The 24948-nt window shown below is 53.7% G+C and overlaps 1 protein-coding gene across 4 annotated transcripts; it reads right to left on the bottom strand.

Moving 5' to 3' along the window:
* Positions 1–198: 198 nt before the first annotated feature.
* Positions 199–3919, bottom strand: LOC118476413 (uncharacterized). 4 transcript variants are annotated; one of them, XM_035965452.1, is made up of 6 exons: positions 3692–3919; positions 2740–2867; positions 2250–2505; positions 1774–1861; positions 573–639; positions 199–492 (listed from the first exon to the last, which is right to left on the bottom strand). In XM_035965452.1, the coding sequence occupies exons 3-6, from the start codon at positions 2371–2373 to the stop codon at positions 439–441; spliced, it is 333 nt and encodes a 110-aa protein (XP_035821345.1). In that variant the 5' UTR covers positions 2374–2505; positions 2740–2867; positions 3692–3919; the 3' UTR covers positions 199–438. The 4 variants fall into 4 exon arrangements, with proteins under 4 accessions (XP_035821345.1, XP_035821344.1, XP_035821346.1 ...); XM_035965451.1 differs by having other exon boundaries at positions 2250–2500; XM_035965453.1 differs by having other exon boundaries at positions 2830–2867.
* Between the last annotated feature and the right edge of the window lie 21029 nt (positions 3920–24948).

The following is a 24948-nucleotide window of genomic DNA, read 5'->3' as shown; positions in this document are numbered from 1 at the left end:
TATCTCAACAGTTCCAGCTGCCCACGTCAGAACTCAGAAACAGCTTATGCAATTAGTTTTATAATTAACTCACATTTACTTTTCTTAATTGGCATCTAAAACCTAGACTAAACTTCAATCCGGGGATCCAATCATAGTGTGCCCCCAAAGATGATACTACAGAAAATGCTCCCTCTTCTATTCTTAAGCAACCGCCCATTCAGGAATGACAGGTCATCGAGTCATTTAACATAAACAAACCTCTGACAGCTCATCACCAAATATACCAAACCACTGTAGTATCTTTCCAAATAACAGTTTTTTTAAAAAAAAATCAAATGCTAAAACTAATTTTGCGACTAAGTAGTTTTTTTTTCATTTCTTCAAAAGATTACATCTTTTGTGGGGAGGAAGTTGACCACATTCTAAATGCAAGGCGGAAAGAAAGCCAGACGTCAGCTAACCATAGAGCCCTTCTTCGTGCCATATGTCGACCAAAAAATCAACCATCTCCTACAAGAGTTCAGCAAGTCAGAAGGTGATAAACAAAAATGACCAATAGAAGCAGAAAAGCTTCAACCCAGGTATCTTACAGATAGTGGGATTCGCTGTGGAAAACGCTCACTTGTCGACAAGAGATCATCATATGTTGCGGACCAACTGCGATGTAAAAGACGTGGAGTTGAGAATGGAATCAAACCGATCTCTTACAAGTATAGCTCGCAGCCTATCATGAGCCCATGAATCAAAAAGCTATCTAACTATCATGAAACAGTAACTAAAGCTTTCTTCAATGTGAACTAACATCACTTATTTGCTAGAAGCTCCTGGCGGCTTGTTAGGTGGTGTTTGGTATGCTGCATAACCCTCTGGACACGTCCCGGTACTCCGGCAAATGGATGTTTGGATGCCCGCATAGGTCCCTTATGCTGGCCCATATAGTGCAAACGCTGGTCCTTGGCCAGCATCTGCAGGAATAGAGAAATCGATCGTTCCCAGCTGTGCATCCTTGGCTAAGCCCGCGCTTTTTCGTTTTGGGCCCGGGTGGCTCTGGCTCTGCGAGGAGACCCCGAGCGGCATTAGGGTTACCTCCTGCATTCCTTTCCCTGCCGCCTCACTCTCCTCTCACTCACCTCTGTTCCCTTTTCGACGCCGGATGTCTAGATATTATGAACCTATCATTAAACCGCACACAGTGTTGCTGTTGAAGTGCCCACCTTGTTTTTTAAACAGCGCTCAGTGCCGGCAATGTTTTTTCAAACATTGCGGTAATCTCACCAAGTTGCAATTGAGGTAACTGCACCGTGCACACTGCAGCTAACCAAACCAGAGAAGTCGCATTGCTTAATGCAATGCAAGGTGTGAAGCAACCACCCAAACACTACTTAATAATGCCCAGCTTGTAACCAAACCAAACAAACACTCAATGCATAGCACAAAGCAGCCAAGTTGGAGCCCTGCACACTGCACTAGTCCTGTGTTGCCTTTGCCTTAGCAAGACAACCAAATACACCCTTAGTGCATCAGGCGTTCAACGTATCGATTATCTAGGTTATTAACTACAATACCTCTGTTCTAATTTTGGTTTTTAAAAAACTAAAGTAAACAATATATGTTATTCTGGGGTGATGAAGGAATTTAACAAATAATTAGAAATTTCACAGGATTTTTAAACTAGCTAATTTACCAAACACCTACCCAAGGCAATGAGACCAGTTCCCTATAGATTCTTAAAATCCATATATCATGTCCCAAAGAAAATTATGATTCAGGCAAATAAAGGGGGTCAAGAACCTTATCACTGGCTCTTGAGGGGCCTTTCTCGGAACTTCTGCCTGATGTCCAACCCATTGTCTTCTCATCTCAGTCCATTCTTTAGCAGCTACAGAAACAAAATTTATAATTGCCTAATTGGTATAAAAATGTCTCTCTGGCATCAAATCATATTCATTCATCCATATCCCCCCACAAAACGGTACTATTGAGTAGGCTATTAGCTATAACAAATGTGCTATTGTCTGAATAACTGACAATAGAAGTTCATGCTAACAAAAAATCCTTCCCTTGAAAATAGTAAGAGAGCAAGAAACAATGTTCTGTACAAGCACAAATAACTTCATATCAAAGATGCTATAAGATCTAATGGATGAAACAATAGCTTAGAATCAAGCTACCATTTTTAATCTACTTATGTTGTAAGCATCCAAACACAGATATAACTCATTAAATACAACAGCTTAAGATACTAAGACTTCAAAATGAAATCATACCATGGTTGATAAATGATGTATCTACCCCATTTTCCATTAACGTTTTAGAATCGTTGACTATCGAGTTGGGAATAGAAGAGATATTCCCCTCAAGAGAAACTGATATGCTAACATTCTTCTCCATTGCTTCTAGACTCGATTGCCATCGTCTTCTGTTTCCAGTAGATGAATCCAGAGATTTCTTTCTTAAAGATCGTTTCGGCTTAGAATCTGGAAGTGACTGAGATTTTCTTAAATTACCAATGCAGCCACTGCTCTGCATAAATTAAACATCAGATATGCTTGAGGCGGGAATCACTCAAAAGATAGAATTCAAGCGATCCATATATTAATTATATTTTAAAAAAAGGAACCCACGACCTGGTGACTCAATGAAACAGCTCTCACCACTGCACCAAACCTGCCCTTCTATATTAATTATATTTGCATGGCAAAAATAATATTTGCGGTGTCATAAGATGACAGTAAATCTTTCTTTTTTGGCACCTACCCCATATATATCAGCTCAAAGAGAATGTCATGCAAACACCTCCGTCATTAAGTGTGCTAAGTGAACTGTTTGAAGAGTGAGATGGTTTGCCTTTTCATGCTTCAAATATCCACTGCAGTCATGTGTTTCTGAAGAGAGAGAGAGAGAGTGTTATTCATAAGGTAACCAAAAAATGCAAATGAGCAGGACCTCAAGCATAAGTGGTTGCAAGAACAGAATATTTCACTGTTCTAGCACACCATAAAGAGTGAACCAAAGACACAAACAACCGAGCATATTACAGGTCCTCTATGCAATTCTCCTAGTCTATCCAATAAAAGTAAATTGTTATCACCTAGAATGTAAAATTCATGTCCAGTTTAATTTCTTATGGGGTGTTTGTTTTGAGAAATCACTACATCCAAAATAAGGTGGTGTATCATAGATCCATTCCTCAAATTTGATAGGATGACATCATTGCTCATAGTTAGCAATAACTAACTAACTATGAGGAATGAGGTGGTTCCTCATGTTAGTAATAAAAGGTGGTGATAGATCAACTCATTCCATTCTACAAACCAAACAAAAAAAAGTGAGGAGTGATATGATGATGGACTATCATTACTCAAACCAAACACCCTATTACAGTCCTATTGTCCACTCAATAACGTAGCATGTGTTACTCAAACCGCACCATTCGATTCCTCCCATTTGATTGGCTTCACGGTCTCCAAATCAAACGGCAGGATTAGGACCTATACAACCCAAACATGCGGGGGTCACCAAAGATAACCACAGCAAACACGGGTGCCGCTCTTGGCCTCAGAATCGCACCAGTATTTCCAATAGTTAAATCCGCCCCCGGATCAGATATAGCCGTACGTGGGCGCAACCCAGTAGGAACTCGCCCGATCCAGCAGCAATCGCACAAACAGAAAATTAGACTGGACTGCACTGCAATGCATATTCTAACCTTACGATGAATCCGGAACTGGAAGAGAAGCCAAATCGCTTTTCCTCGCCCACCCCCTTCCTCTTGCCTCGGTTGCTCCGCTTTTGGTAGGCGACAGAGAGGAGTTACGCGGGCGAGAGAAGGGTGGGCGGAGAGGAGAGGGAATAGGAGGAATTTGGTCGCATCTGGCCGCCCCCACCGGAAGGATCGGAGGGAAGATGCAACGATGAAAGGAAGGAATGTGGTTTAGGTCTGTCGGGAACCATAATTATGGGTAACCTCAAGACGCCTAATTCTCAGTTGGTAACTCCATCAGCATAAAGCTGCAAAGGCCTGATGGGTGCGATTAAGTCAGGGATCAGTAAATTCGAGCGACTCGATCATGTCTCGTCCGAGCCTAGACTCGGACAGGGGCAGCTGACCCCGGAGGATTTCCGTCTCGCCCAAGGCCCCCCTCCAACGGCGGACACATCTCCGGCTCGCCCGAGGCCCTGCCTTCGCTAAGAAGCAACCCTGACTAAATCGCCGCACCGACCAACCGAATAATAGGAGCATTTGACGCAAAGGTGGCCTGACACCTTTATCCTGACACACGCCCCCCGGCAGAGCCGAAGTGACCGCTGTCACTTCGCCGCTACACTGACCGGCCTGACAAAAGGACAGTGTGGGGGATAGATATCCCCTGGGTCCACTAAAGAAGTAAAAGGCCTCACGAACGGCCCAAGGGCCCAATAATTCGTAAGGTCATTCTTTCGTGGGCCTAGGGAGAGACAGCCAACAAAGGAGACGTGAGACTGATTAGTGCAAACACAGGCGGTCCACAACGTCGAACGAATGGATCACAACAGAGACCCGACTTTCCCGCGCTGAAGCCCTCATGCAACAGAGCCATGCGAGGATAAGTCGGCGAAGGTTACGTAGGGATAAACTCAAGAGGTTCACTATCTTTTAGCTACTTGTTGTTATCGTATCACATGTACTGCTCCACGGCCGAGTATATAAGGCCTAGGGGGCACCCCTTCAGATCGATCGACCCTGTTCTACTGAGCCACTCACAAAAACTCTCCGCGCCCTCTATCCAGAGAATCCTCTTGTAACCACGCTCATATACTCACCAGGACGTAGGGTGTTACGCACTTCTAAGCGGCCCGAACCTGCAAATCTTGTCCATTGTCCCTCGTGCGATCGGCACGAACCATTTTGCTACAGTCGTCGACACCGTCCTACTCCTAAAAGCACCTTGAGGGGCAACCCCGGGTGTGCGGTCGGACCCAAAACACCGACAGCTGGCGCACCAGGTAGGGGGTGTGCCGACGATCCAAGCTAGCTCAATGGCCGTCACCTTCCACAGCAAGATTACCATGCGTCCCGGATCCACATTCTGCTTCGGGACGATCTCATCCGTGGCGGACGAAGAGGGAATTCTACACCGCCTCGCGGATCTACCGGAACAGAAGTCTCCTCCAACAAACTCCGAAAATGCTGGAAAAACGCTACCTCCGGCTCTTCGGAACAAGATCGTCTCCGGGGAGGCTGGAGCTAGAAGCTCGCTGACCCGGAAGACTCCGCTGTCTACTTCCCCGACGAAAGAATGGACACAGATCATGAGAAGGAAGGAGATCAAGGAGAGGCCAGTCGTTCTTCCCGTTCCTCTGACCTCAAAGGAGAACGGAAAGAAAGTCGCCGCGGCAGCAATACCGCTCTACCCCGACGTCCTCTTCATCGGGAGAGCAGAGTCGCCCGCCGTCTCCGACGATGAACCGACCGCGCCTGGAGAAGAACCACCTCAGCGAGAATCCCGCCGACGAAGGAATCGACGCAGGAATGTTCGACGACATCACGCAGCTGGAGAACGGGATCCGGAGCAGCCTGTCTCGCGAGACGAGGTCTCAGAGATAGAAGAAACTCCGGAAGAACGCGTCTTCAGGGAACGAAGGAACTCCCGACGACGAGATCGCCGTCGGACTCAGGAGCAAGCCGAGCAAGATGCAAGGCAACGACGCGAGAACCCGCTCTTCGGGCGCAACCTGAACCCCGACTTCGCCCGAGCTATGAATACGCCGAGCGAGGTCGGAGGCGTTCTGGCCCGGATAGCTGACGGACTTCCTCGGACCCCCGATGCCGAGGGATACCGGCGCCTGTTCACTCAGGCAGCCAACCATCTTCTACCGCTCGCCCACCCGCCGAACGATCTGCGACACGCCATCAACAGTCGCCGAGACGCGCGAAGCTCTATCAATGCTTCGCGCGAACGGCGGCACGAGAACGAAATTCGCCGTCGGGAGGAGTATGACCGAGATCATGGCTTCCCGACTCAAAGCCAGGCCACCCAAACTGAGTCGGCAACAGCTTCAACTGGTGGAACCACCCGGGGACGGTCGAGGAACCACCACCGCCACTCCCCTCCCCGGGACAGACGACATCCTCGACGACAGGAGGACACGTGCGGAGTATCTGCCCTTACTCCGCGCCTTAGGGCCGTCCAATGGCCTCCCAACTTCAAGGTATCCAATGTCGACAAATATGAACCTAAGCAGGATCCAGGGGGCTGGTTAGCCGTCTACACCACCGCTGCTCGGGCTGCCGGGGCATCCGAGGACGTCATGACTGCGTATCTGCCCATCGTCCTCGGGCAAGACGCGCTGCAGTGGCTACGACATCTACCCCGACACTGCATCGACGACTGGGGAGACTTCAGCCGACGTTTCACCGCCAACTTCCAGTCTCTCTCCGACAAGCCAGCGCAACCATGGGACCTCAAATCCATCAAGCGACGGGGGGATGAGACTCTCCGGTCATACCTTAAAAGGTTCCAGACCATGAGAAACCGCATCCCCGAGGTCACGGAGGCGGCCGTGATCGAGGACTTCTACAGAGGATCTAATGACTCGGCTTTCGTCCGAGCCATACTGCAAAAGGCGCCAACCACCTCCGAGGAGCTATTCCGGGAAGCCGACCTCTACATCACCGCTGACGAGCGGGCCCAGGACCTCATCGGAGGAGCAAAGCCCGCACCGGCGGCACCACGACGCGACGCGAACCAGCCGCCCGACAAGCGCTGGGAGAAGAGGCCTCGCGAAGAGGTACACGCCGCCGGACCACCCGCCTCTCGCGCCCGAGGAGGACCTCGTGGAGGCGAACGCACGCTGGACGACATCCTCGACGCCCAGTGCCCGTACCACAAGGATATGCGCCACACTCTCCGCAACTGCCGGGACTTCAAGCACTCCGTCGGGCATGGCCGACCCTTCCAACCTCTACCACCTCCTCCGCCGAGGGGAGGACCAGATGAACCACGACAGCCCCATCAGCCGGAGGAGGGGGGAGGAGGAGCTTTCCCGCGCGTTGACAGGGAGGTCAACGTCATCTTCGGCGGACATGGGTCGCAGGAGAACAAGAGACAACAAAAGCTCAACGACCGCCAGATACTGGTGGCGACCACCGGCCCTCCCGCCCCGTACCGGTGGTCGGAGCACCCAATCACGTTCACTCGGGATGATCAATGGCTCAACTTCGACCACCCGGGCAAATACCCGCTCCTCGTCGATCCGGTGATCCGAGAGAGCCGGGTGAAGAAGGTGCTAGTGGACGGGGGGAGCAGCATCAATGTCACCTTCCCCCGTACGCTTCAAGGCTTGGGAGTTCACCTCAAAGAGCTCCATGAGTCAGACACTCCTTTCTTCGGCATCGTGCCGACGGAAGGGGAATACCCGCTGGGCCACATCTACATGCCAGTCACCTTCGGGACTCCGGATAACTACAGAACCGAGTTCCTGAGGTTCGAGGTGGCAAACTTCGACTGCGGGTACAACGCCATCATCGGGAGGCCAGGGCTGGCCAAGTTCATGGCCATCCCACACTATACGTACATGATACTGAAGATGCCCGGACCACAAGGAATCATAACTGTGCGCGCTGACTTCCAAGGCGCCGCGGAATGTTTCCGAGTGGCCATCCAAGCAGCCCTCACCACCAAGCCGTCAACGGTTCCTTCTACACCGGCGAACTCTAAGCCTGATGAAGACCTCGCCGTGCCGGCAAACGAAGCTCAGGCCGCGACCTCTATGTGGCCGACTGAGGACACCAAGCGGATCAACCTGGGGTTCGCTGATGAGCGCAAGACGGCCATCATCAGCTCCAGTTTGAGTGACAAATAGGAAAGCGCGCTCGTCCAGTTCCTGCAAGATAACCGAGACATATTCGCATGGCAACCTGCGGATATGCCGGGAGTCCCAAGAGAACTGGTCGAGCACAAATTGAAGGTCTATCCCCAGGCGAGGCCGATCCGGCAAAAGCTGCGTCGTTTCACGCCCGACAAGAGAGAAGCCATTCGTGCCGAGTTAGCCCGCTTGGTCGCGGCCGGATTTATTAGAGAAGTATTACACCCCGAGTGGTTAGCCAACCCTGTTCTTGTACTCAAAAAGAATAAAGTGGATTGGCGCATGTGCGTCGACTATACTGATCTCAACAAACACTGTCCGAAGGATCCCTTCGGGCTCCCAAGGATAGATCAGGTGGTGGATTCCACCGCTGGATGTTCGATGCTGTCTTTCTTAGATTGCTATTCCGGGTATCATCAGATTAGTTTGGCAAAAGAAGACGAAGAAAAAAACGGCATTCATCACCCCGTTTGGTGCTTTCTGTTATACCTCCATGCCGTTCGGCCTCAAAAACGCTGGAGCGACTTATCAGAGAGCTGTTCAAACATGCTTAGCCGATCACTGGGGCAAGCGTGTGGAAGCTTACGTAGACGATGTGGTGATCAAAACGGAGAATCCGGAAAATTTCATCGAAGACTTACAGCTGGTTTTCAACAGCTTGAGAAGATATAGATGGAAGCTCAATCCTGAGAAATGCGTCTTCGGGGTACCAGCAGGAAAGTTACTCGGATTTATTGTCAGCCACCGGGGAATTGAAGCTAATCCAGATAAGATTGAAGCTATCATGAAGATGGAAGCTCCTCGATCGCAAAAGAAGGTTCAGCGACTCACTGGATGTATGGCAGCCCTGAGCAGATTCATATCCAGGCTGGGAGAAAAAGGTCTGCCATTTTATAAACTGCTGAAGAAGGTGGATAAGTTTCAATGGACTTCAGAGGCACAGGAAGCTCTAGACGCACTGAAGAAATTCCTGACAACGCCGCCAGTATTGAAACCGCCCCGGCGAGCTACGCCGACTCAGCCGGCTGAAGATCTGCTGTTATATATCTCTTGCACGACTCACGTGGTAAGCACTGCGTTGGTAGTCGAGCGAGTGGAAGAAGGGCATGCCTACCCGGTACAACATCCCGTCTATTTCATCAGTGAGGTTCTAGGCCCATCGAAGAAAAAGTATCCTCAAGTTCAGAAGCTATTATATGCAGTACTTCTAACTGCCCGCAAGCTGCGCCACTACTTTGACGACCACAAAGTCATAGTAGTTACTGGTTTTCCAATAGGGGACATTCTTCACAACAAGGAAGCCATTGGCCGAATAGCCAAGTGGGCTTGCGAGTTGGGGTCCCATGATATCGAGTTCCGACCTTGCACTGCCATCAAAACTCAAGCACTGGTCGACTTCGTATCAGAGTGGACAGAACAGCAAGTGCCGGATAATCCAGAAACCGCAGAAGTATGGCGAATGTATTTTGATGGCTCGCTGAAGCTGCAGGGAGCAGGAGCAGGAATTCTCTTCACTGCACCTGGAGGCGAACACCTCAAGTACGCTCTCCAATTGCTATTCCCGGCCTCTAACAACGCAGCCGAGTATGAAGCTTTGATACACGGATTAAACATCGCCATATCGCTGGGTGTCAAGAGACTGATGGTGTACGGGGATTCTCTGGTAGTCATCAGTCAGATAAACAAGGAATGGGATTGTTCAAGTGATTCAATGGGAAGATATTGCGCCACCGTCCGAAAGCTAGAAGATAAATTCGAAGGCCTGGAGTTCCATCATATAGAAAGAGATCGGAACACGGCGGCTGATGTACTGTCCAAGCTCGGATCCGGTCGGACTCAAGTCCCGCCCGGGGTCTTCATGCAAGAAATCAATCAGCCGAGCATCTCAACGGATCAAATAGAAGAGTGCAACATCATAGACCAACCCGAGTCAGACTCTGATGACTGGAGGCAACCGATTATTAAGTATATAAAGAAAGAAGAAGAGCCAGATGACAAGAACTCGGCAGAGCGCATTGCCAGACAATCAGCTCACTATACACTCATTGGGGAGGTATTATACCGGAGGGGCGCGTCAGGCGTCCTCATGAAGTGCGTTCTCCCGTTCACCGGGAAACAACTTCTGGAGGAGGTCCATGCAGGGCAGTGCGGAGTACATGCAGCATCCAGAACATTAGTCGGGAAGGTTTTCAGGTCAGGATTCTATTGGCCGACGGCAAAGAATGATGCAGCCGAGCTAGTTCAGAGATGCGAAGCTTGCCAGTACCTGTCAAAACAACAGCACATGCCAGCACAGCAGCTACAAACCATACCAGTAACTTGGCCTTTTGCATGCTGGGGATTGGATATGATTGGACCTTTCAAGAAAGCTCAAGGAGGATACACCCATGTATTGGTGGCAATTGACAAGTTCACTAAATGGATAGAGTTTCAGCCCATTGCCTCCTTAACCTCTGCTAAAGCCGTGGAATTCATACAAAACATAATATTCAGATTTGGGATACCGAACAGTATCATCACTGACTTGGGATCCAACTTCACCAGTTCAGAATTCTTTGACTTCTGCGAGCAAAAAAAGCATTCAGATCAAGTATGCATCTGTAGCCCATCCGAGAGCCAACGGGCAGGTTGAGCGAGCCAACGGAATGATATTGGAAGCACTTAGAAAAAGGGTCTTTGATAAAAATGAAAAATTTGCAGGAAAATGGATAAGAGAATTGCCTTATGTTGTTTGGAGCTTGAGAACTCAACCTAGCCGGGCCCTGCATGGAAACACTCCTTTCTTTATGGTCTATGGGTCGGAGGCAGTGCTACCCGCTGATCTCAAGTTTGGGGCGCCAAGATTGATCTTCGAAAGCATAGCAGAAGCCGAAGCCACTAGGCTGGAGGATATCGACGTACTCGAGGAAGAGCGACTGAATGCGGTGATTCAATCAGCACGATACCAGCAGACTCTAAGGCGCTACCACGACAAAGCTGTGCGGCAACGTTTCTTTTCGATGGGAGACCTCGTCCTCCGCCGAATTCTAACGGGGGAGGGACGGCACAAGTTATCACCCTTATGGGAGGGACCTTTCATAGTAGCAGAAGTCACTCGTCCCGGATCATATCGCCTCACCCAAATGGATGGTACAGAAGTCGGGAACTCCTGGAACATAGAGCACCTCCGAAAGTTTTACCCATAGCTGTATCTCAAAACAGCCAGGGTGACCATGTATTCTGTATAAAGGAAATACGTCACCAATAAAGAGAGATTTCAAAGATACTTGACTCGTTTATGATTGACTTGCATTCTTACTTTACTCGGGGTGACCACTATGCCCTACGAACGGAGCAATCGGCTTAAGTCGGCAACGACTTAAGGCGGTGCAACATGCTCACGCTTACTTAACTCGGGGTGACCACTATGCCCTACGAACGGAGCAATCGGCTTAAGTCGGCAACGACTTAAGGCGGTGCAACATGCTCACGCTTACTTAACTCGGGGTGACCACTATGCCCTACGAACGGAGCAATCGGCTTAAGTCGGCAACGACTTAAGGCGGTGCAACATGCTCACGCTTACTTAACTCGGGGTGACCACTATGCCCTACGAACGGAGCAATCGGCTTAAGTCGGCAACGACTTATGGCGGTGCAACATGCTCACGCTTACTTAACTCGGGGTGACCACTATGCCCTACGAACGGAGCAATCGGCTTAAGTCGGCAACGACTTAAGGCGGTGCAACATGCTCACGCTTACTCTACCGGGGGTGACCACTATGCCCTACTAACGGAAGTTACCGGCTAAAAGTAATTGATGGCTTGAACCAGTATAGCGTACTCACGCTTATGCAGTTCAAGGGATGATCTCCATATCCCACAAACAAACTTCATAATCATCATGCAGCGTTACCACAAACTTGCAAACTAACAAATTCTGATATAATAAGGGAGTAATCACGTCATTCGAATGATAAGCCGATACTTGATCATGCTAACTGCGCGCTCAGAGCACGCGAACTGTTTCTTTATTTTCTAATGTCTTTCTCAGGAACGACTGACGAAGAAGGGCGATTCGAGGAATCAGGGGCAGCATTCACGTCGGCTTTTATATCTTCAGGGACAGCCACGCCGGGTCTTCTCATCAAGATTCGTCCTACTCGAATGGCCTTGTCCAGGGCCTTATCGCGCTGAGTTTTAAAAGTGACAGCAGCTTCTTCAGCAACTTTAACAGCCTGCTGAGCAGTTTCTAACTCCTGAGCAATGGATTTCTTAGAAGCTCGGAGTCCCTTGATGGTGGCGTCCTTTGCCGATAGCAACTGTGTAAGGCGGGCTACTTCATCCGAGGATTCTTGCAGTTGACAGCGCTGATTGTCAAGCTCCTCCATCGTAAAACGGTGGCTCCTCTCCAAGATGGTCAGCGAGTTGCTGGAATCTCGGTACAATCTGTCCAAGTTATCGCGAGAAGCGGCAAGGATGCGTTTTTCCTCCTACAAGCAAAAATCAACTCATTCAGAATCCAAGAGCATCATAAGGCGAAGCACAGATTCGTAAGCTACCTTCTCAGAGTCAAGCTGGACATGAAGGGAGGAACTCAGAGCGTTGGCATCATCCAAAGCCGCAGAGACCTGACTCAACTCGATCTGACTTTGAGAATACTTCTCCTCGAAGTCAGCGCATCGTCGAGCCATTTCGGCTTGATCTTGAGAGTGTTTTTCTTCAAGAACTGTGATCTGCCGAGTCATCCCTATCAAGAAGTATTCAAACAAAATGAGGTCAGAAGGTAAAACAATCCACGGGCAAGAACAAAGAAGAAGAAGAAAAGACACTAACCAGCATTGGCGGCCTCCAACTCAGATACACGACTCCGAAGCAACACCGGATTCCAACGCTCAAGAGATGAAGCCACCTCCGGGATGGAAGCACCCTGCGACTTCAGCTGGCCGACCATTCCATCCACCAAAGCCTGATAAGAAGAGCGGATGATCATAATGGCAACAATTCACGCAACATAAAGATCCAACTAAAGCACAGCACAGCACCTGGAGGTTGGAGAAAAGCGAAGGGATCCCCAAGTCATTCGAAATCGGCTGATGACCAGGTGCCAGACCACCACTCGAAGCAGTTTGCAGCAGACCAGCAGGAACAAGCTCAGTACATTCAGCAGAGTTTAACTCCAGACCAGTGGGGATGCTGCCCTCCAAAGCGACCCCCTGATCCAGAGTCCGAGCCACCATCATGCCGCCAGAGTGTGGAGGTGAACCCACATGAACATCCATGGAAGTGCAGGAGGGAGACCCCGCTCGGACACCCTCGGGGGCTGGGTCAAGGTTGGCACTGCCCACTTGAGCCGGGTCACCCCCGGCAACACCCTCGGGGGCTGGGTAGTGGCCTACACTCCTCGCCTGAGTTGAGTCCTCCCCGGCGACACCCTCGGGGGCTGGGCACATGTCAGCACTATTCAAAGGATCCAAGCTCTCTGCCGTGACCACCTCTAAGGTCGACGGGCCTTCAGCTGTTTCCACAGGATCAGGACGGTCCAAGTCATTATCCCGGCCCTCGAGATCGTGCTCTAAGGTCGACGAGGCACGAGACGACCTCAACCCAGCATCTGGCATGGCTGCACAAGTTTCTGTTGCATCAACGTCTGCAGGTTCCAACAGCAAGTTCTCAGGGACCATATCCTCTAGAGCTTGATCAAAATTAGCCATGGACAGTTCTTGCAGACCAATAAGAGCAGACAAGGCAGGAGAAGGAACCCCACTACTACCACCGCTAGCGACGAACTGCCGACTGTTCTTCCGAGTTAATGGAGTTTCATTCTCTTCCTCCTCATCTTCCACAGCAACAGCACAAACAGCATCCTCATGGGGGTCAGCAGCAGGCGGAGCGCACCCATTGGGATCAATGTCAGCAAGACCAGTTGCAGTCATTTCTTCGGCAGTAGGAGCTAAGGTGCTGGCATCCTCATCAAAGCTAGACACTCGCCGGAGGCGTCTTCTTTTCCTTTTCTGCTCATCAGCAGAAGGCTCGGGCTGACTGGTTCGGCTGGGACGCCTCGGGCGAGTATTGGCAGGTTTCGAGACATCCAAGGTCGCATCAACCTCTGGAAGCGGCACCACTGCCAATGTACCATCAGGAGCAGTATCAGATGAATCCTCAGCTAGCAGATCGAGCATGTCATTTATGTCTGCGTCGCTAGGGTTCAGGGGCACTTCAAAATAAATCTGCCGTTCATCATCAGGTATCTCCCCGAGCGAAGCAACTAAGGAACGAACCTCTTCAGCAGAAGGTCGAACTCTAAGACCCAAATTGCTATCTGTCACGGGCGGATTGGACACAAAAAGAGTGAAATCTTTGGGAGAAGGCAGGTTCCAAGCCGAGTATGCCACTGGAGCTCCAACGTTTGAAACCTTACCCCTGAGGATCATCTCGAGTCGGCTCACCAAATCAACAGAAGGAATTCTCCTATTAGTAACTCGAGTTGAGTCGGCCAGCCCTCGGTAAAGATATGCCGGATAGGCCCTGTCCTTCAGCGGCTGAATGTTTTTGAAAACAAAATCTGTGACCACGGCTTCGGCAGTCAGACCTCTCTCCTTCAGTAATCCAACCTCAGTAAGCAACACGCCCGCCTCGGCTACTTCTTGGTCCGTGGGAGACTCAGTCCAACTCGGAGTACGAACGTCTGCCTGTCTCCCTGAGCGAGGAGGGAGAGAATTTCCATAATTATCCATTATAAACCACTCCAGACGCCAACCTTTAATGCTGTCCTTGAGGGGTATCTCGAGATACTCGGTCTTCCGCCCCCGGCGCATCTCTAAACTGGCACCTCCGACCAATTGATGCTGCCCCCCGGCCATCCCAGGACGGCAGTGATACAGATACTTCCACAAGCCAAAATGCGGCAGCACGCCAAGATAAGCTTCGCAAAGGTGAACGAAAATAGAGATTTGGAGAATGGAGTTAGGGTTCAAGTGAGTCAGGTTGATGTGATAAAAATCAAGGATACCACGGAAAAAAGGAGATATGGGAAGGCCGAGGCCGCGAAGAAGAAAAGGAGTGTAAACCACTGACTCGTGGGTATCTTCGGTTGGGACAGTGGTCCCGTGGCAAGAACGCCAAGAACAGAGTTCCCGTGGAGGGAGAACCCCGATGGAAACAAGGCGGAGAAGCTCAACTTCAGAAATCACAGACATATGGTTACCTGCGAAGGGTAACTGACTGTTGGGGTCGATGGCGGGGATCACTGCGGCAGACGAGTTCGCGGTCTTCCTCTTGGGCGCCATCTTGTTTCTCGCTGGCGAAACAGAGCAGGAGGCGAGTGGCAGAGAAGACTCAGATGCGGAAATGCAAGAACTAGGGCACGGAAAGCAAAGGCGGCTAAAAGCGCGACTCTTAAGGGATATTCTTGAGCCAGATACCTTTTCAAAAGTGCCCAGTCATCACCCGGCGGTCATCTCCGAAATCCCAGCATACCACGTGGATATCTAACAGTTATTTCCAAGAAAGCCGATGTGCCACCTCATCACTCGGCCGTTTTCCTCAAATTAACTTGAGAAGCTGGCTATCACTCGGCGCTGCCTCTAAAACGCCGATCACGAGTTCAATCGCTCGGCATTACTTCTAAAATGCCGACGCCGACCTTCAATCACTCGGCGCTGCCTCTAAAACGCCGACCACGTGTTCGATTGCTCGGCATTACTTCTAAAATGCCGACGCCGACCTTCAATCACTCGGCGCTGCATCTAAAGCGCCGACCACGTGTTCAATCGCTCGGCATTACTTCTAAAATGCCGACGCCGACCTTCAATCACTCGGCGCTGCCTCTAAAGCGCCGACCACGTGTTCGATTGCTCGGCATTACTTCTAAAATGCCGACGCCGACCTTCAATCACTCGGCGCTACATCTAAAACGCCGACCACGTGTTCAATCGCTCGACATTACTTCTAAAATGCCGACGCCGACCTTCAATCACTCGGCGCTGCCTCTAAAACGCCGACCACGTGTTCAATCGCTCGGCATTACTTCTAAAATGCCGACGCCGACCTTCAATCACTCGGCGTTATTTCTAAAATACCAGCCCCGTATTTTGTCACTTGGCATTACTTCTAAAATGCCGATGCCGACCTTCTATCATTCGGTATTGCCTCTAAAACGCTGGTCTTGTGTTCGATTGCTCAGTGTTACTTCTAAAACGCTGATGTCAATCTTCACTATCGCTCGGCGCTGTTTCTACTATATCAAAAGAATCGTTTCAACATTCAGCAAAAGCAGTGACAAGTCATCAAAAAGAGGGGATAAACGACAATCTTCATTAAAGGGAAGTTGACGAGCTTACAAACCAACTCTTTATGAGTTGGTACTTCCCTAATTCTACTCTACATTACTACTACTACTAAACTACATTATACTACTCTACACTACTACTACTACTAAATTATACTAATTACTACTACATTATTTTAGCTATACTAAACTATACTAATATCTAAGAAGACCAGTGGCACCTAGCCACTGGCCCTGCCCCTGCCGCCGCCGCCGCCCTTGGTGCTGCCCCTGCTGCTGCCCCTGGTACTGTCCCCGCTGCCGCCGCTGCTGCCCTTGGTGCTGCCCCTGCTGCTGCCCTTGGTGCTGTCCCTGCCGTCGCCGCCGCCTCTGCCGCTGCCGTCGCCGTCGTCGTCATCATCGTCGTCGTCGTCGTCGTCGTCTTCACCCTCGTCGCCGCCGTCCGAGTCCTCCTCATCCGAGGAGTACTCCGACTCATCCGAGCCTTCGAGCCCGGCGCGCTCGACGGCCCGGATGTATGTCCAGACCTCCGCGGCTATCCCCTGGGAGTCGTCCGAGTCATCGGACGACGCCGGGGGAGAGACGGGAGCCGGAGACCCCTCGGGCTCGGAGGAGAACTCCTCCTCCGAGTACTCTGAATCACCAAACTCCTCCGATGGAGGAGTCGGCTCACGCTTGCGCTTGTTGTTCTTGCCCATGGTTAAAGCTTTGGGAGAGAAGAAAGGGAAGAGGCAGTAAGGAGCAGCGAAGAGATGTGAAGAAACCAGAGAAGCAAAGGGGTTATTTATAGAAGGGAAAGGCAACCGCTCACTTCTAACCGCGGTCACTGAACAGTCGCAAGGCATTCAATAAGCACTTCCACCCACCCGAAGACACGTCAGACGGCGGACGCCGTTTCATGCAACACTACACCCATTGGGACTCCAGTCAACAGCGCGAAGGATATGATTACACTAGCCGTCCCATCGCATTACTACTCAGAGGCAACTGGCTAAAACACTCGGCGTACCAAGCCGTCCCTTGCCCACACCCATTGGGGGGGGGACGCCTAGGAATTATCGGTATATTTTTCAAACGGTCACATCTGTGCAGAGCATGCAGTGAATACCTCAAGACAAAAATGAGATATCAGTAAGGATCAGAGGAAAGCCAAATATAACCAGCAAAGTACAAGATATGGCCGACAGAAGCGACGTGAAGACTAGACAGAGAACGTCCGTCAAACGTCCAATCAATCGCAGAAGCAAATAAATTGCACTACCTAGCAAGATATGGATGGATTGCAAACTCGGCTGCTAAAGACAAAATATACGCTGACCTGGGCAGCAAAATATTGATGACATAATGCTGACCTCCAAAGCATAATGCAAAATAGCCTCATGCCAGTTTTCGCAAGTGAAAGGAAGACCTTCGAATGGATTATCCTTAAAAAATCCATTTGAAGGTCGGGGGCTGCACCCATTGGGTGCACCTCCGGTGCACCCCATGGAATATTATTCTAAACCGGTATAGCGCCGACTTCTAAGGCGTAGGGCAAGATCAAAAAGACTAATCCTTAACCGAAATGCAAGAGTACGAATGAAGATAACCTTTGGAAGAAGACCTTCGAGTAGATTATCTTCTAAAATCTACTCAAAGGTCGGGGGCTACACCCATTGGGTGCACCCCCGGTGCACCCAATGAATTCCGGAGTCTTACAATCCAAAATGCCGACCTCTAAGGCACAAGCACAAAGCCGAACTTTGGTCGGACGAGTGATCAAAACCAGAGAAGACAGCAAGGAATCATTTTTTGGACCTTGGATCTTTGAGTTGATTACCTCTAAATCAACCCAAAGATCGGGGGCTTGTGGGGGATAGATATCCCCTGGGTCCACTAAAGAAGTAAAAGGCCTCACGAACGGCCCAAGGGCCCAATAATTCGTAAGGTCATTCTTTCGTGGGCCTAGGGAGAGACAGCCAACAAAGGAGACGTGAGACTGATTAGTGCAAACACAGGCGGCCCACAACGTCGAACGAATGGATCACAACAGAGACCCGACTTTCCCGCGCTGAAGCCCTCATGCAACAGAGCCATGCGAGGATAAGTCGGCGAAGGTTACGTAGGGATAAACTCAAGAGGTTCACTATCTTTTAGCTACTTGTTGTTATCGTATCACATGTACTGCTCCACGGCCGAGTATATAAGGCCTAGGGGGCACCCCTTCAGATCGATCGACCCTGTTCTACTGAGCCACTCACAAAAACTCTCCACGCCCTCTATCCAGAGAATCCTCTTGTAACCACGCTCATATACTCACCAGGACGTAGGGTGTTACGCACTTCTAAGCGACCCGAACCTGCAAATCTTGTCCATTGTCCCTCGTGCGATCGGCACGAACCATTTTGCTACAGTCGTCGACACCGTCCTACTCCTAAAAGCACCTTGAGGGGCAACCCCGGGTGTGCGGTCGGACCCAAAACACCGACAGACAGCGCCGCCTGCGCCACTCCGACTGCAGTGCCACTTGACAGAGTGAGACCGACAGGCAGCCAGGCCCTGCCAAAGGCACCATAGGAAGCTCCGCTCCGCCCGACCCAGGGCTCGGACTCGGGCTAAGTCTCGGAAGACGGCGAACTCCGCTCCGCCCGACCCCAGGGCCCGGACACGGGCTAAGTCCCGGAAGACGGCGAACTCCGCTCCGCCCGACCCCAGGGCTCGGACTCGGGCTAAGTCCCGGAAGACGGCGAACTCCGCTCCGCCCGACCCCAGGGCTCGGACTCGGGCTCAGCCCCAGAAGACGACGAACTCCGCTTCGCCCGACCCCAGGGCTCGGACTCCGCCGAACGACCTCCGCCTTGCCCGACCCAGGGGCTCGGACTCGGGCTCAGCCCCAGAAGACGACGAACTCCGCTTCGCCCGACCCCAGGGCTCGGACTCCGCCCTGGCCTCTGCCGAACGACCTCCGCCTCGCCCGACCCAGGGGCTCGGACTCGGCCTCGGCCACGGAAGACAGACTTGACCTCGGCTTCGGAGGAGCCTCCACGACGCCCAACCTAGGGCACAGGCCAACCACGTCAACAGGAAGCGCCATCATCACCCTACCCCGAGCCGACGAGGGCCGCAGAGAACAAGACCGGCGTCCCATCTGGCTAGCTCCGCCAGATAGGCAATGATGGCGCCCCACGTGCTCTGTGACGACGGCGGCTCTCAGCTCTCTTACGGAAGCAGGAGGACGTCAGCAAGGACTCAACCGCTCCGACAGCTGTCCCTCCACCAGGCTCCGTCGCTCCTCCGACGGCCACGACATCACACCAGCTGGGTGCCAAGATCTCTCCGGCTGCCACATCGGCGTGTACTTAGGGCGCTAGCTCTCCCCCGCTAGACACGTAGCACTCTGCTACACCCCCATTGTACACCTGGATCCTCTCCTTACGCCTATAAAAGGAAGGACCAGGGCTCTCTTAGAGAGGGTTGGCCGCGCGGGGACGAGGACGGGACAGGCGCTCTCTTGGGGCCGCTCGCTTCCCTCACCCGCGTGGACGCTTGTAACCCCCTACTGCAAGCGCACCCGACCTGGGCGCGGGACGAACACAAAGGCCGCGGGATTTCCACCTCTCTCACGCCCGTCTCCGGCCACCTCGCTTCCCCCCTTCGCGCTCGCCCACGCGCTCGACCCATCTGGGCTGGGGCACACAACGACCTTCACTCGTCGGCTTAGGGACCCCCCGGTCTCGAAACGCCGACAGTTGGCGCGCCAGGTAGGGGCCTGCTGCGTGTTGACGAACAGCTACCCGTCAAGCTCCAGATGGGCAGTCTCCAGCAACCTCTCCGGCCCGGGACGGTGCTCCGTTTCGGGAGTCTTGAGTTCATGTCCTTCGACGGCAGCTACGACATGATACTCCTTCCACCGCCGCGCGACAACGACAATGGCGGCCGACAGCCCGCCCGCCGGCGGCGGAATCGACGACGTCTTCCCCGCGTGGTGGAAGAACAACATTCGAGCTCGCCCCGTCCTCTCCCCCGCCAACGGAGGAGGAGGCGGGGCAACCAAGGCCAAGCGGGAGGCCGCGCCTCGTCGGCTGTCGAGCGAGTCGACGTCCCCAGCGCTCCAACGGGGGGCGCGTCGGGCGTCGACCTCGCGTTTGAGACGAAGGCGAGCGCCGTTTCCCCGCGACACGCCAACCCCGAGCAAGCGGACGACGCCAGTGCGCTCGCGGAGAGCTTGCAGGACGTCGCCCTCGTACCTGAGACGACGGTGCAATCAGTCCCCGACGTGACTATGTCGCTGCTCGTCGACCGAAAGGTACCCACCGATTCCCATCCTACGTCATATCGACTCAGCATCAACCCGCCTAGCGACCTTGCTTTGGCGGGCGCTCTCGTAGAGGCGAGTGCAACCCCTCTGGGGTTTCGCATGCGGTCGCCTTGGGACTGGCTGACGGACGTCTCTACCTACGGGCCTTCTGGGTCCGAGGAAGATGACGACCCCAACATCTGTTGGGATTTCTCTGGATTTGGCAACCCCAGTGCCATGCGGGACTTCATGACCGCATGTGACTACTGCCTCTCCGACTGTTCCGACGGTAGCCGCAGCCTCGACGACGAGGACTGCGGCCCAAGCCGCGAATGTTTCCACGTCGAGCTAGGGGATCCCTCCGAAGGCAATCATTTCGGCATGCCGGAGGACGGTGATCTCCCTAGGCCGGTGCCTCGCGCTGACATCCCGCGGGAGCTAGCTGTGGTCCTCGTTCCGGCGGGGGGTCATGACCCACAGCTCGAGCAGGTCCGCGGGGCGCAGGCCAGGCTCGACGAGGGAGCAGGAGCGCTTGAGCCGATCCGCCGGGACGTCGGGCAAGTATGGGCGGGCCAACCCCCGGCCGGAGAAACACGTCACCTGCCCCAGGGTCTCCAGCACCGCGTCGCCAACGACGTCAGGGTCAGGCCGCCACCCGCATCCAGTGGGGTCGGTCAGAACCTGGCGGCAGCAGCGATGCTTCTCCGTGCGATGCCGGAGCCATCAACCACCGAGGGTCGGCGAATCCAGGGAGAGCTCAAGAATCTCTTGGAAGGCGCTGCGGTCCGACGGGCCGGGAGCTCTGCCTCCCGAAGGCAGGGATACCCCTCGGAACCTCATGCCGCGACTTCCCGATTCATGCGGGAAGCCTCGGTCTACACCGGGCGCACGCGCAACATCGCGCCTGCGGCCCCGGGCCACCTCGGCAACGAGCACCATCATCGCGACCGACGGGCCCACCTCGACGAGAGGGTGCGCCGAGGTTACCACCCCAGGCGTGGGGGACGCTACGACATCGGGGAGGATCAGAGTCCCTCGCCCGAACCACCCGATCCGCGGGCCTTCAGTCTGGCCATCCGACGGGCACCGTTCCCGACCCGGTTCCGACCCCCGACTACTATCACAAAGTACTCGGGGGAAACGAGACCGGAACTGTGGCTCGCGGACTACCGCCTGGCCTGCCAACTGGGTGGAACGGACGACGACAACCTCATCATCCGCAACCTCCCCCTGTTCCTCTCCGACACCGCTCGTGCCTGGTTGGAGCACCTGCCTCCGGGGCAGATCTCCAACTGGGATGACTTGGTCCAAGCCTTCGCCGGCAACTTCCAGGGCACATACGTGCGCCCCGGGAATTCCTGGGACCTCCGAAGCTACCGGCAGCAGCCGGAAGAGTCTCTCCGGGACTACATCCGGCGATTCTCGAAGCAGCGCACCGAGCTGCCCAACATCACCGACTCGGATGTCATCGACGCGTTCCTTGCCGGCACCACCTGCCGTGACCTGGTGAGTAAGTTGGGTCGCAAGACCCCCACCAGGGCGAGCGAGCTGATGGACATCGCCACCAAGTTCGCCTCTGGCCAGGAGGCGGTCGAGGCCATCTTCCGAAAGGACAAGCAGCCCCAGGGCCGCCCATCAGAAGATGCTCCCGAGGCGTCTACTCCGCGCGGCGCCAAGAAGAAAGGCAAGAAGAAGTCGCAAGCGAAACGCAACGCCGCCGACGCGGACCTTGTCGCCGCCGCCGAGGCACCGAGTACAAGAACCCTCGGAAGCCCCCCGGAGGTGCCAACCTCTTCGACAAGGTGCTCAAGGAGCCGTGCCCCTATCATCAGGGGCCCATCAAGCACACCCTTGAGGAGTGCGTCATGCTTCGGCGCCACTTCCACAGGGCCGGGCCACCCGCGGAGGGTGGCAGGGCCCGCGACGACGACAAGAAGGAAGATCACCAAGCAGGAGAGTTCCCCGAGGTCCGCGACTGCTTCATGATCTACGGTGGGCATGCGGCGAATGCCTCGGCTCGGCATCGCAAGCAAGAGCGCCGGGAGGTCTGTTCGGTGAAGGTGGTGGCGCCAGTCTACCTAGACTGGTCCGACAAGCCCATCACCTTCGACCAAGCTGACCACCCCGACCACGTGCCGAGCCCGGGGAAATACCCGCTCGTCGTCGACCCCATCGTCGGCGACGTCAGGCTCACCAAGGTCCTGATGGACGGGGGCAGCTGCCTCAACATCATCTACGCCGAGACCCTCAGGCTCCTGCGCGTCGATTTGTCCTCCGTCCGAGCAGGCGCTGCGCCCTTCCACGGGATCATTCCCGGGAAGCGCGTCCAGCCCCTCGGATGACTCGACCTTCCCGTCTGCTTCGGAACGCCCTCCAACTTCCGAAGGGAGACTCTGACGTTCGAGGTGGTCGGGTTCCGAGGAACCTACCACGCGGTACTGGGAGGCCATGCTACGCGAAGTTCATGGCCGTCCCCAACTACACCTATCTGAAGCTCAAGATGCCGGGCCCCAACGGGGTCATCACCGTCGGCCCCACGTACAAACACGCGTTCGAATGCGATGTGGAGTGCGTGGAGTACGCCGAGGCCCTCGCCGAGTCCGAGGCCCTCATCGCCGACCTGGAAAGCCTCTCCAAAGAGGTGCCCGACGTGAAGCGCCATGCCGGCAACTTTGAGCCAGTGGAGACGGTCAAGGTCGTCCCTCTCGACCCTAGTGGCGACACCTCCAAGCAGATCCGGATCGGTTCCGGGCTCGACCCCAAATAGGAAGCAGTGCTCGTCGACTTTCTCCGCGCAAACGCCGACGTCTTTGCGTGGAGTCCCTCGGACATGCCCAGCATTCCGAGGGATGTCGCCGAGCACTCGCTGGATATTCGGGCCGGAGCCCGACCCGTCAAGCAGCCTCTGCGCCGATTCGACGAGGAGAAGCGCAGAGTGATAGGCGAGGAGATCCACAAGCTAATGGCAGCAGGGTTCATCAAAGAGGTATTCCATCCCGAATGGCTTGCCAACCCTGTGCTTGTGAGAAAGAAAGGGGGGAAATGGCGGATGTGTGTAGACTACACTGGTCTCAACAAAGCATGTCCGAAGGTTCCCTACCCTCTGCCTCGCATCGATCAAATCGTGGATTCCACTGCTGGGTGCGAAACCCTGTCTTTCCTCGACGCCTACTCAGGGTATCACCAAATCAGGATGAAAGAGTCCGACCAGCTCGCGACTTCTTTCATCACGCCCTTCGGCATGTACTGCTATGTCACCATGCCGTTCGGTTTGAGGAATGCGGGCGCGACGTATCAGCGGTGCATGAACCATGTGTTCGGCGAACACATCGGTCGCACGGTCGAGGCCTACGTCGATGACATCGTAGTCAAGACAAGGAAGGCTTCCGACCTCCTCTCCGACCTTGAAGTGACATTCCGATGCCTCAAAGCGAAAGGCGTCAAGCTCAATCCCGAGAAGTGTGTCTTCGGGGTGCCCCGGGGCATGCTCTTGGGGTTCATCGTCTCCGAGCGGGGCATCGAAGCCAACCCGGAGAAGATCGCAGCCATCACCAGCATGGGGCCCATCAAGGACTTAAAAGGCGTACAGTCGTACAGAGGGTCATGGGATGTCTCGCGGCCCTGAGCCGCTTCATCTCACGCCTCGGCGAAAGAGGTCTGCCTCTGTACCGCCTCTTAAGGAAGGTCGAGTGTTTCGCTTGGACCCCTGAGGCCGAGGAAGCTCTCGGGAACCTGAAGGCGCTCCTCACAAAGGCGCCTATCTTGGTGCCTCCAGCTGACGGAGAAGCCCTCTTGGTCTACGTCGCCGCGACCACTCAGGTGGTTAGCGCCGCGATCGTGGTCGAGAGGCAAGAAGAGGGGCATGCATTGCCCGTTCAGAGGCCAGTTTACTTCGTCAGCGAGGTACTCTCCGAGACCAAGATCCGCTACCCACAAGTCTAGAAGCTGCTGTATGCGGTGATCCTGACGAGGCGGAAGTTGCGACACTACTTCGAGTCGCATCCGGTAACTGTGGTGTCATCCTTCCCCCTGGAGGAGATCATCCAGTGCCGAGAGGCCTCGGGCAGGATTGCAAAGTGGGCAGTGGAAATCATGGGCGAGACAATCTCGTTCGCCCCTCGGAAGGCCATCAAGTCCCAGGTATTGGCGGACTTCGTAGCCGAATGGGTCGACACCTAGCTACCGACGGCTCCGATCCAACCGGAGCTCTGGACCATGTTTTTCGACGGGTCGCTGATGAAGACGGGAGCCGGCGCGGGCCTACTCTTCATCTCGCCCCTCGGGAAACACCTACGCTATGTGCTACGCCTCAATTTCCCGGCGTCCAACAATGTGGCTGAGTACGAGGCTCTGGTCAACGGGTTGCGGATCGCCATTGAGCTAGGGGTCAGGCGCCTCGACGCCCACGGCGACTCGCAGCTCGTCATCGACCAAGTCATGAAGAACTCCCACTGCCGCGACCTGAAGATGGAGGCCTACTGCGATGAGGTTCGGCGCCTGGAAGACAAGTTCTACGAGCTCGGGCTTAACCACATCGCTCGGCGCTACAACGAGACTGCGGACGAGCTAGCA

This window comes from Zea mays, chromosome 2 (assembly GCF_902167145.1).
Source record: "Zea mays cultivar B73 chromosome 2, Zm-B73-REFERENCE-NAM-5.0, whole genome shotgun sequence".
NCBI classification, from domain to species: Eukaryota; Viridiplantae; Streptophyta; class Magnoliopsida; order Poales; family Poaceae; genus Zea; species Zea mays.
Note: the sequence above shows the minus strand (reverse complement) of the source record. Positions and strands in the feature narration are given on the sequence as shown.

What these genes read in the sequence shown, in the direction of transcription:
- LOC118476413 (XM_035965450.1), bottom strand. An exon ending in TACATCATTTATCAACCATG is followed by an intron (nt 1,862 to 2,249) that starts GTATGATTTCAT and finishes TTGTTTCTGTAG; the next exon opens with CTGCTAAAGAATGGACTGAG. An exon ending in CCTCAAGAGCCAGTGATAAG is followed by an intron (nt 640 to 1,773) that starts GTTCTTGACCCC and finishes TTTACATCGCAG; the next exon opens with TTGGTCCGCAACATATGATG.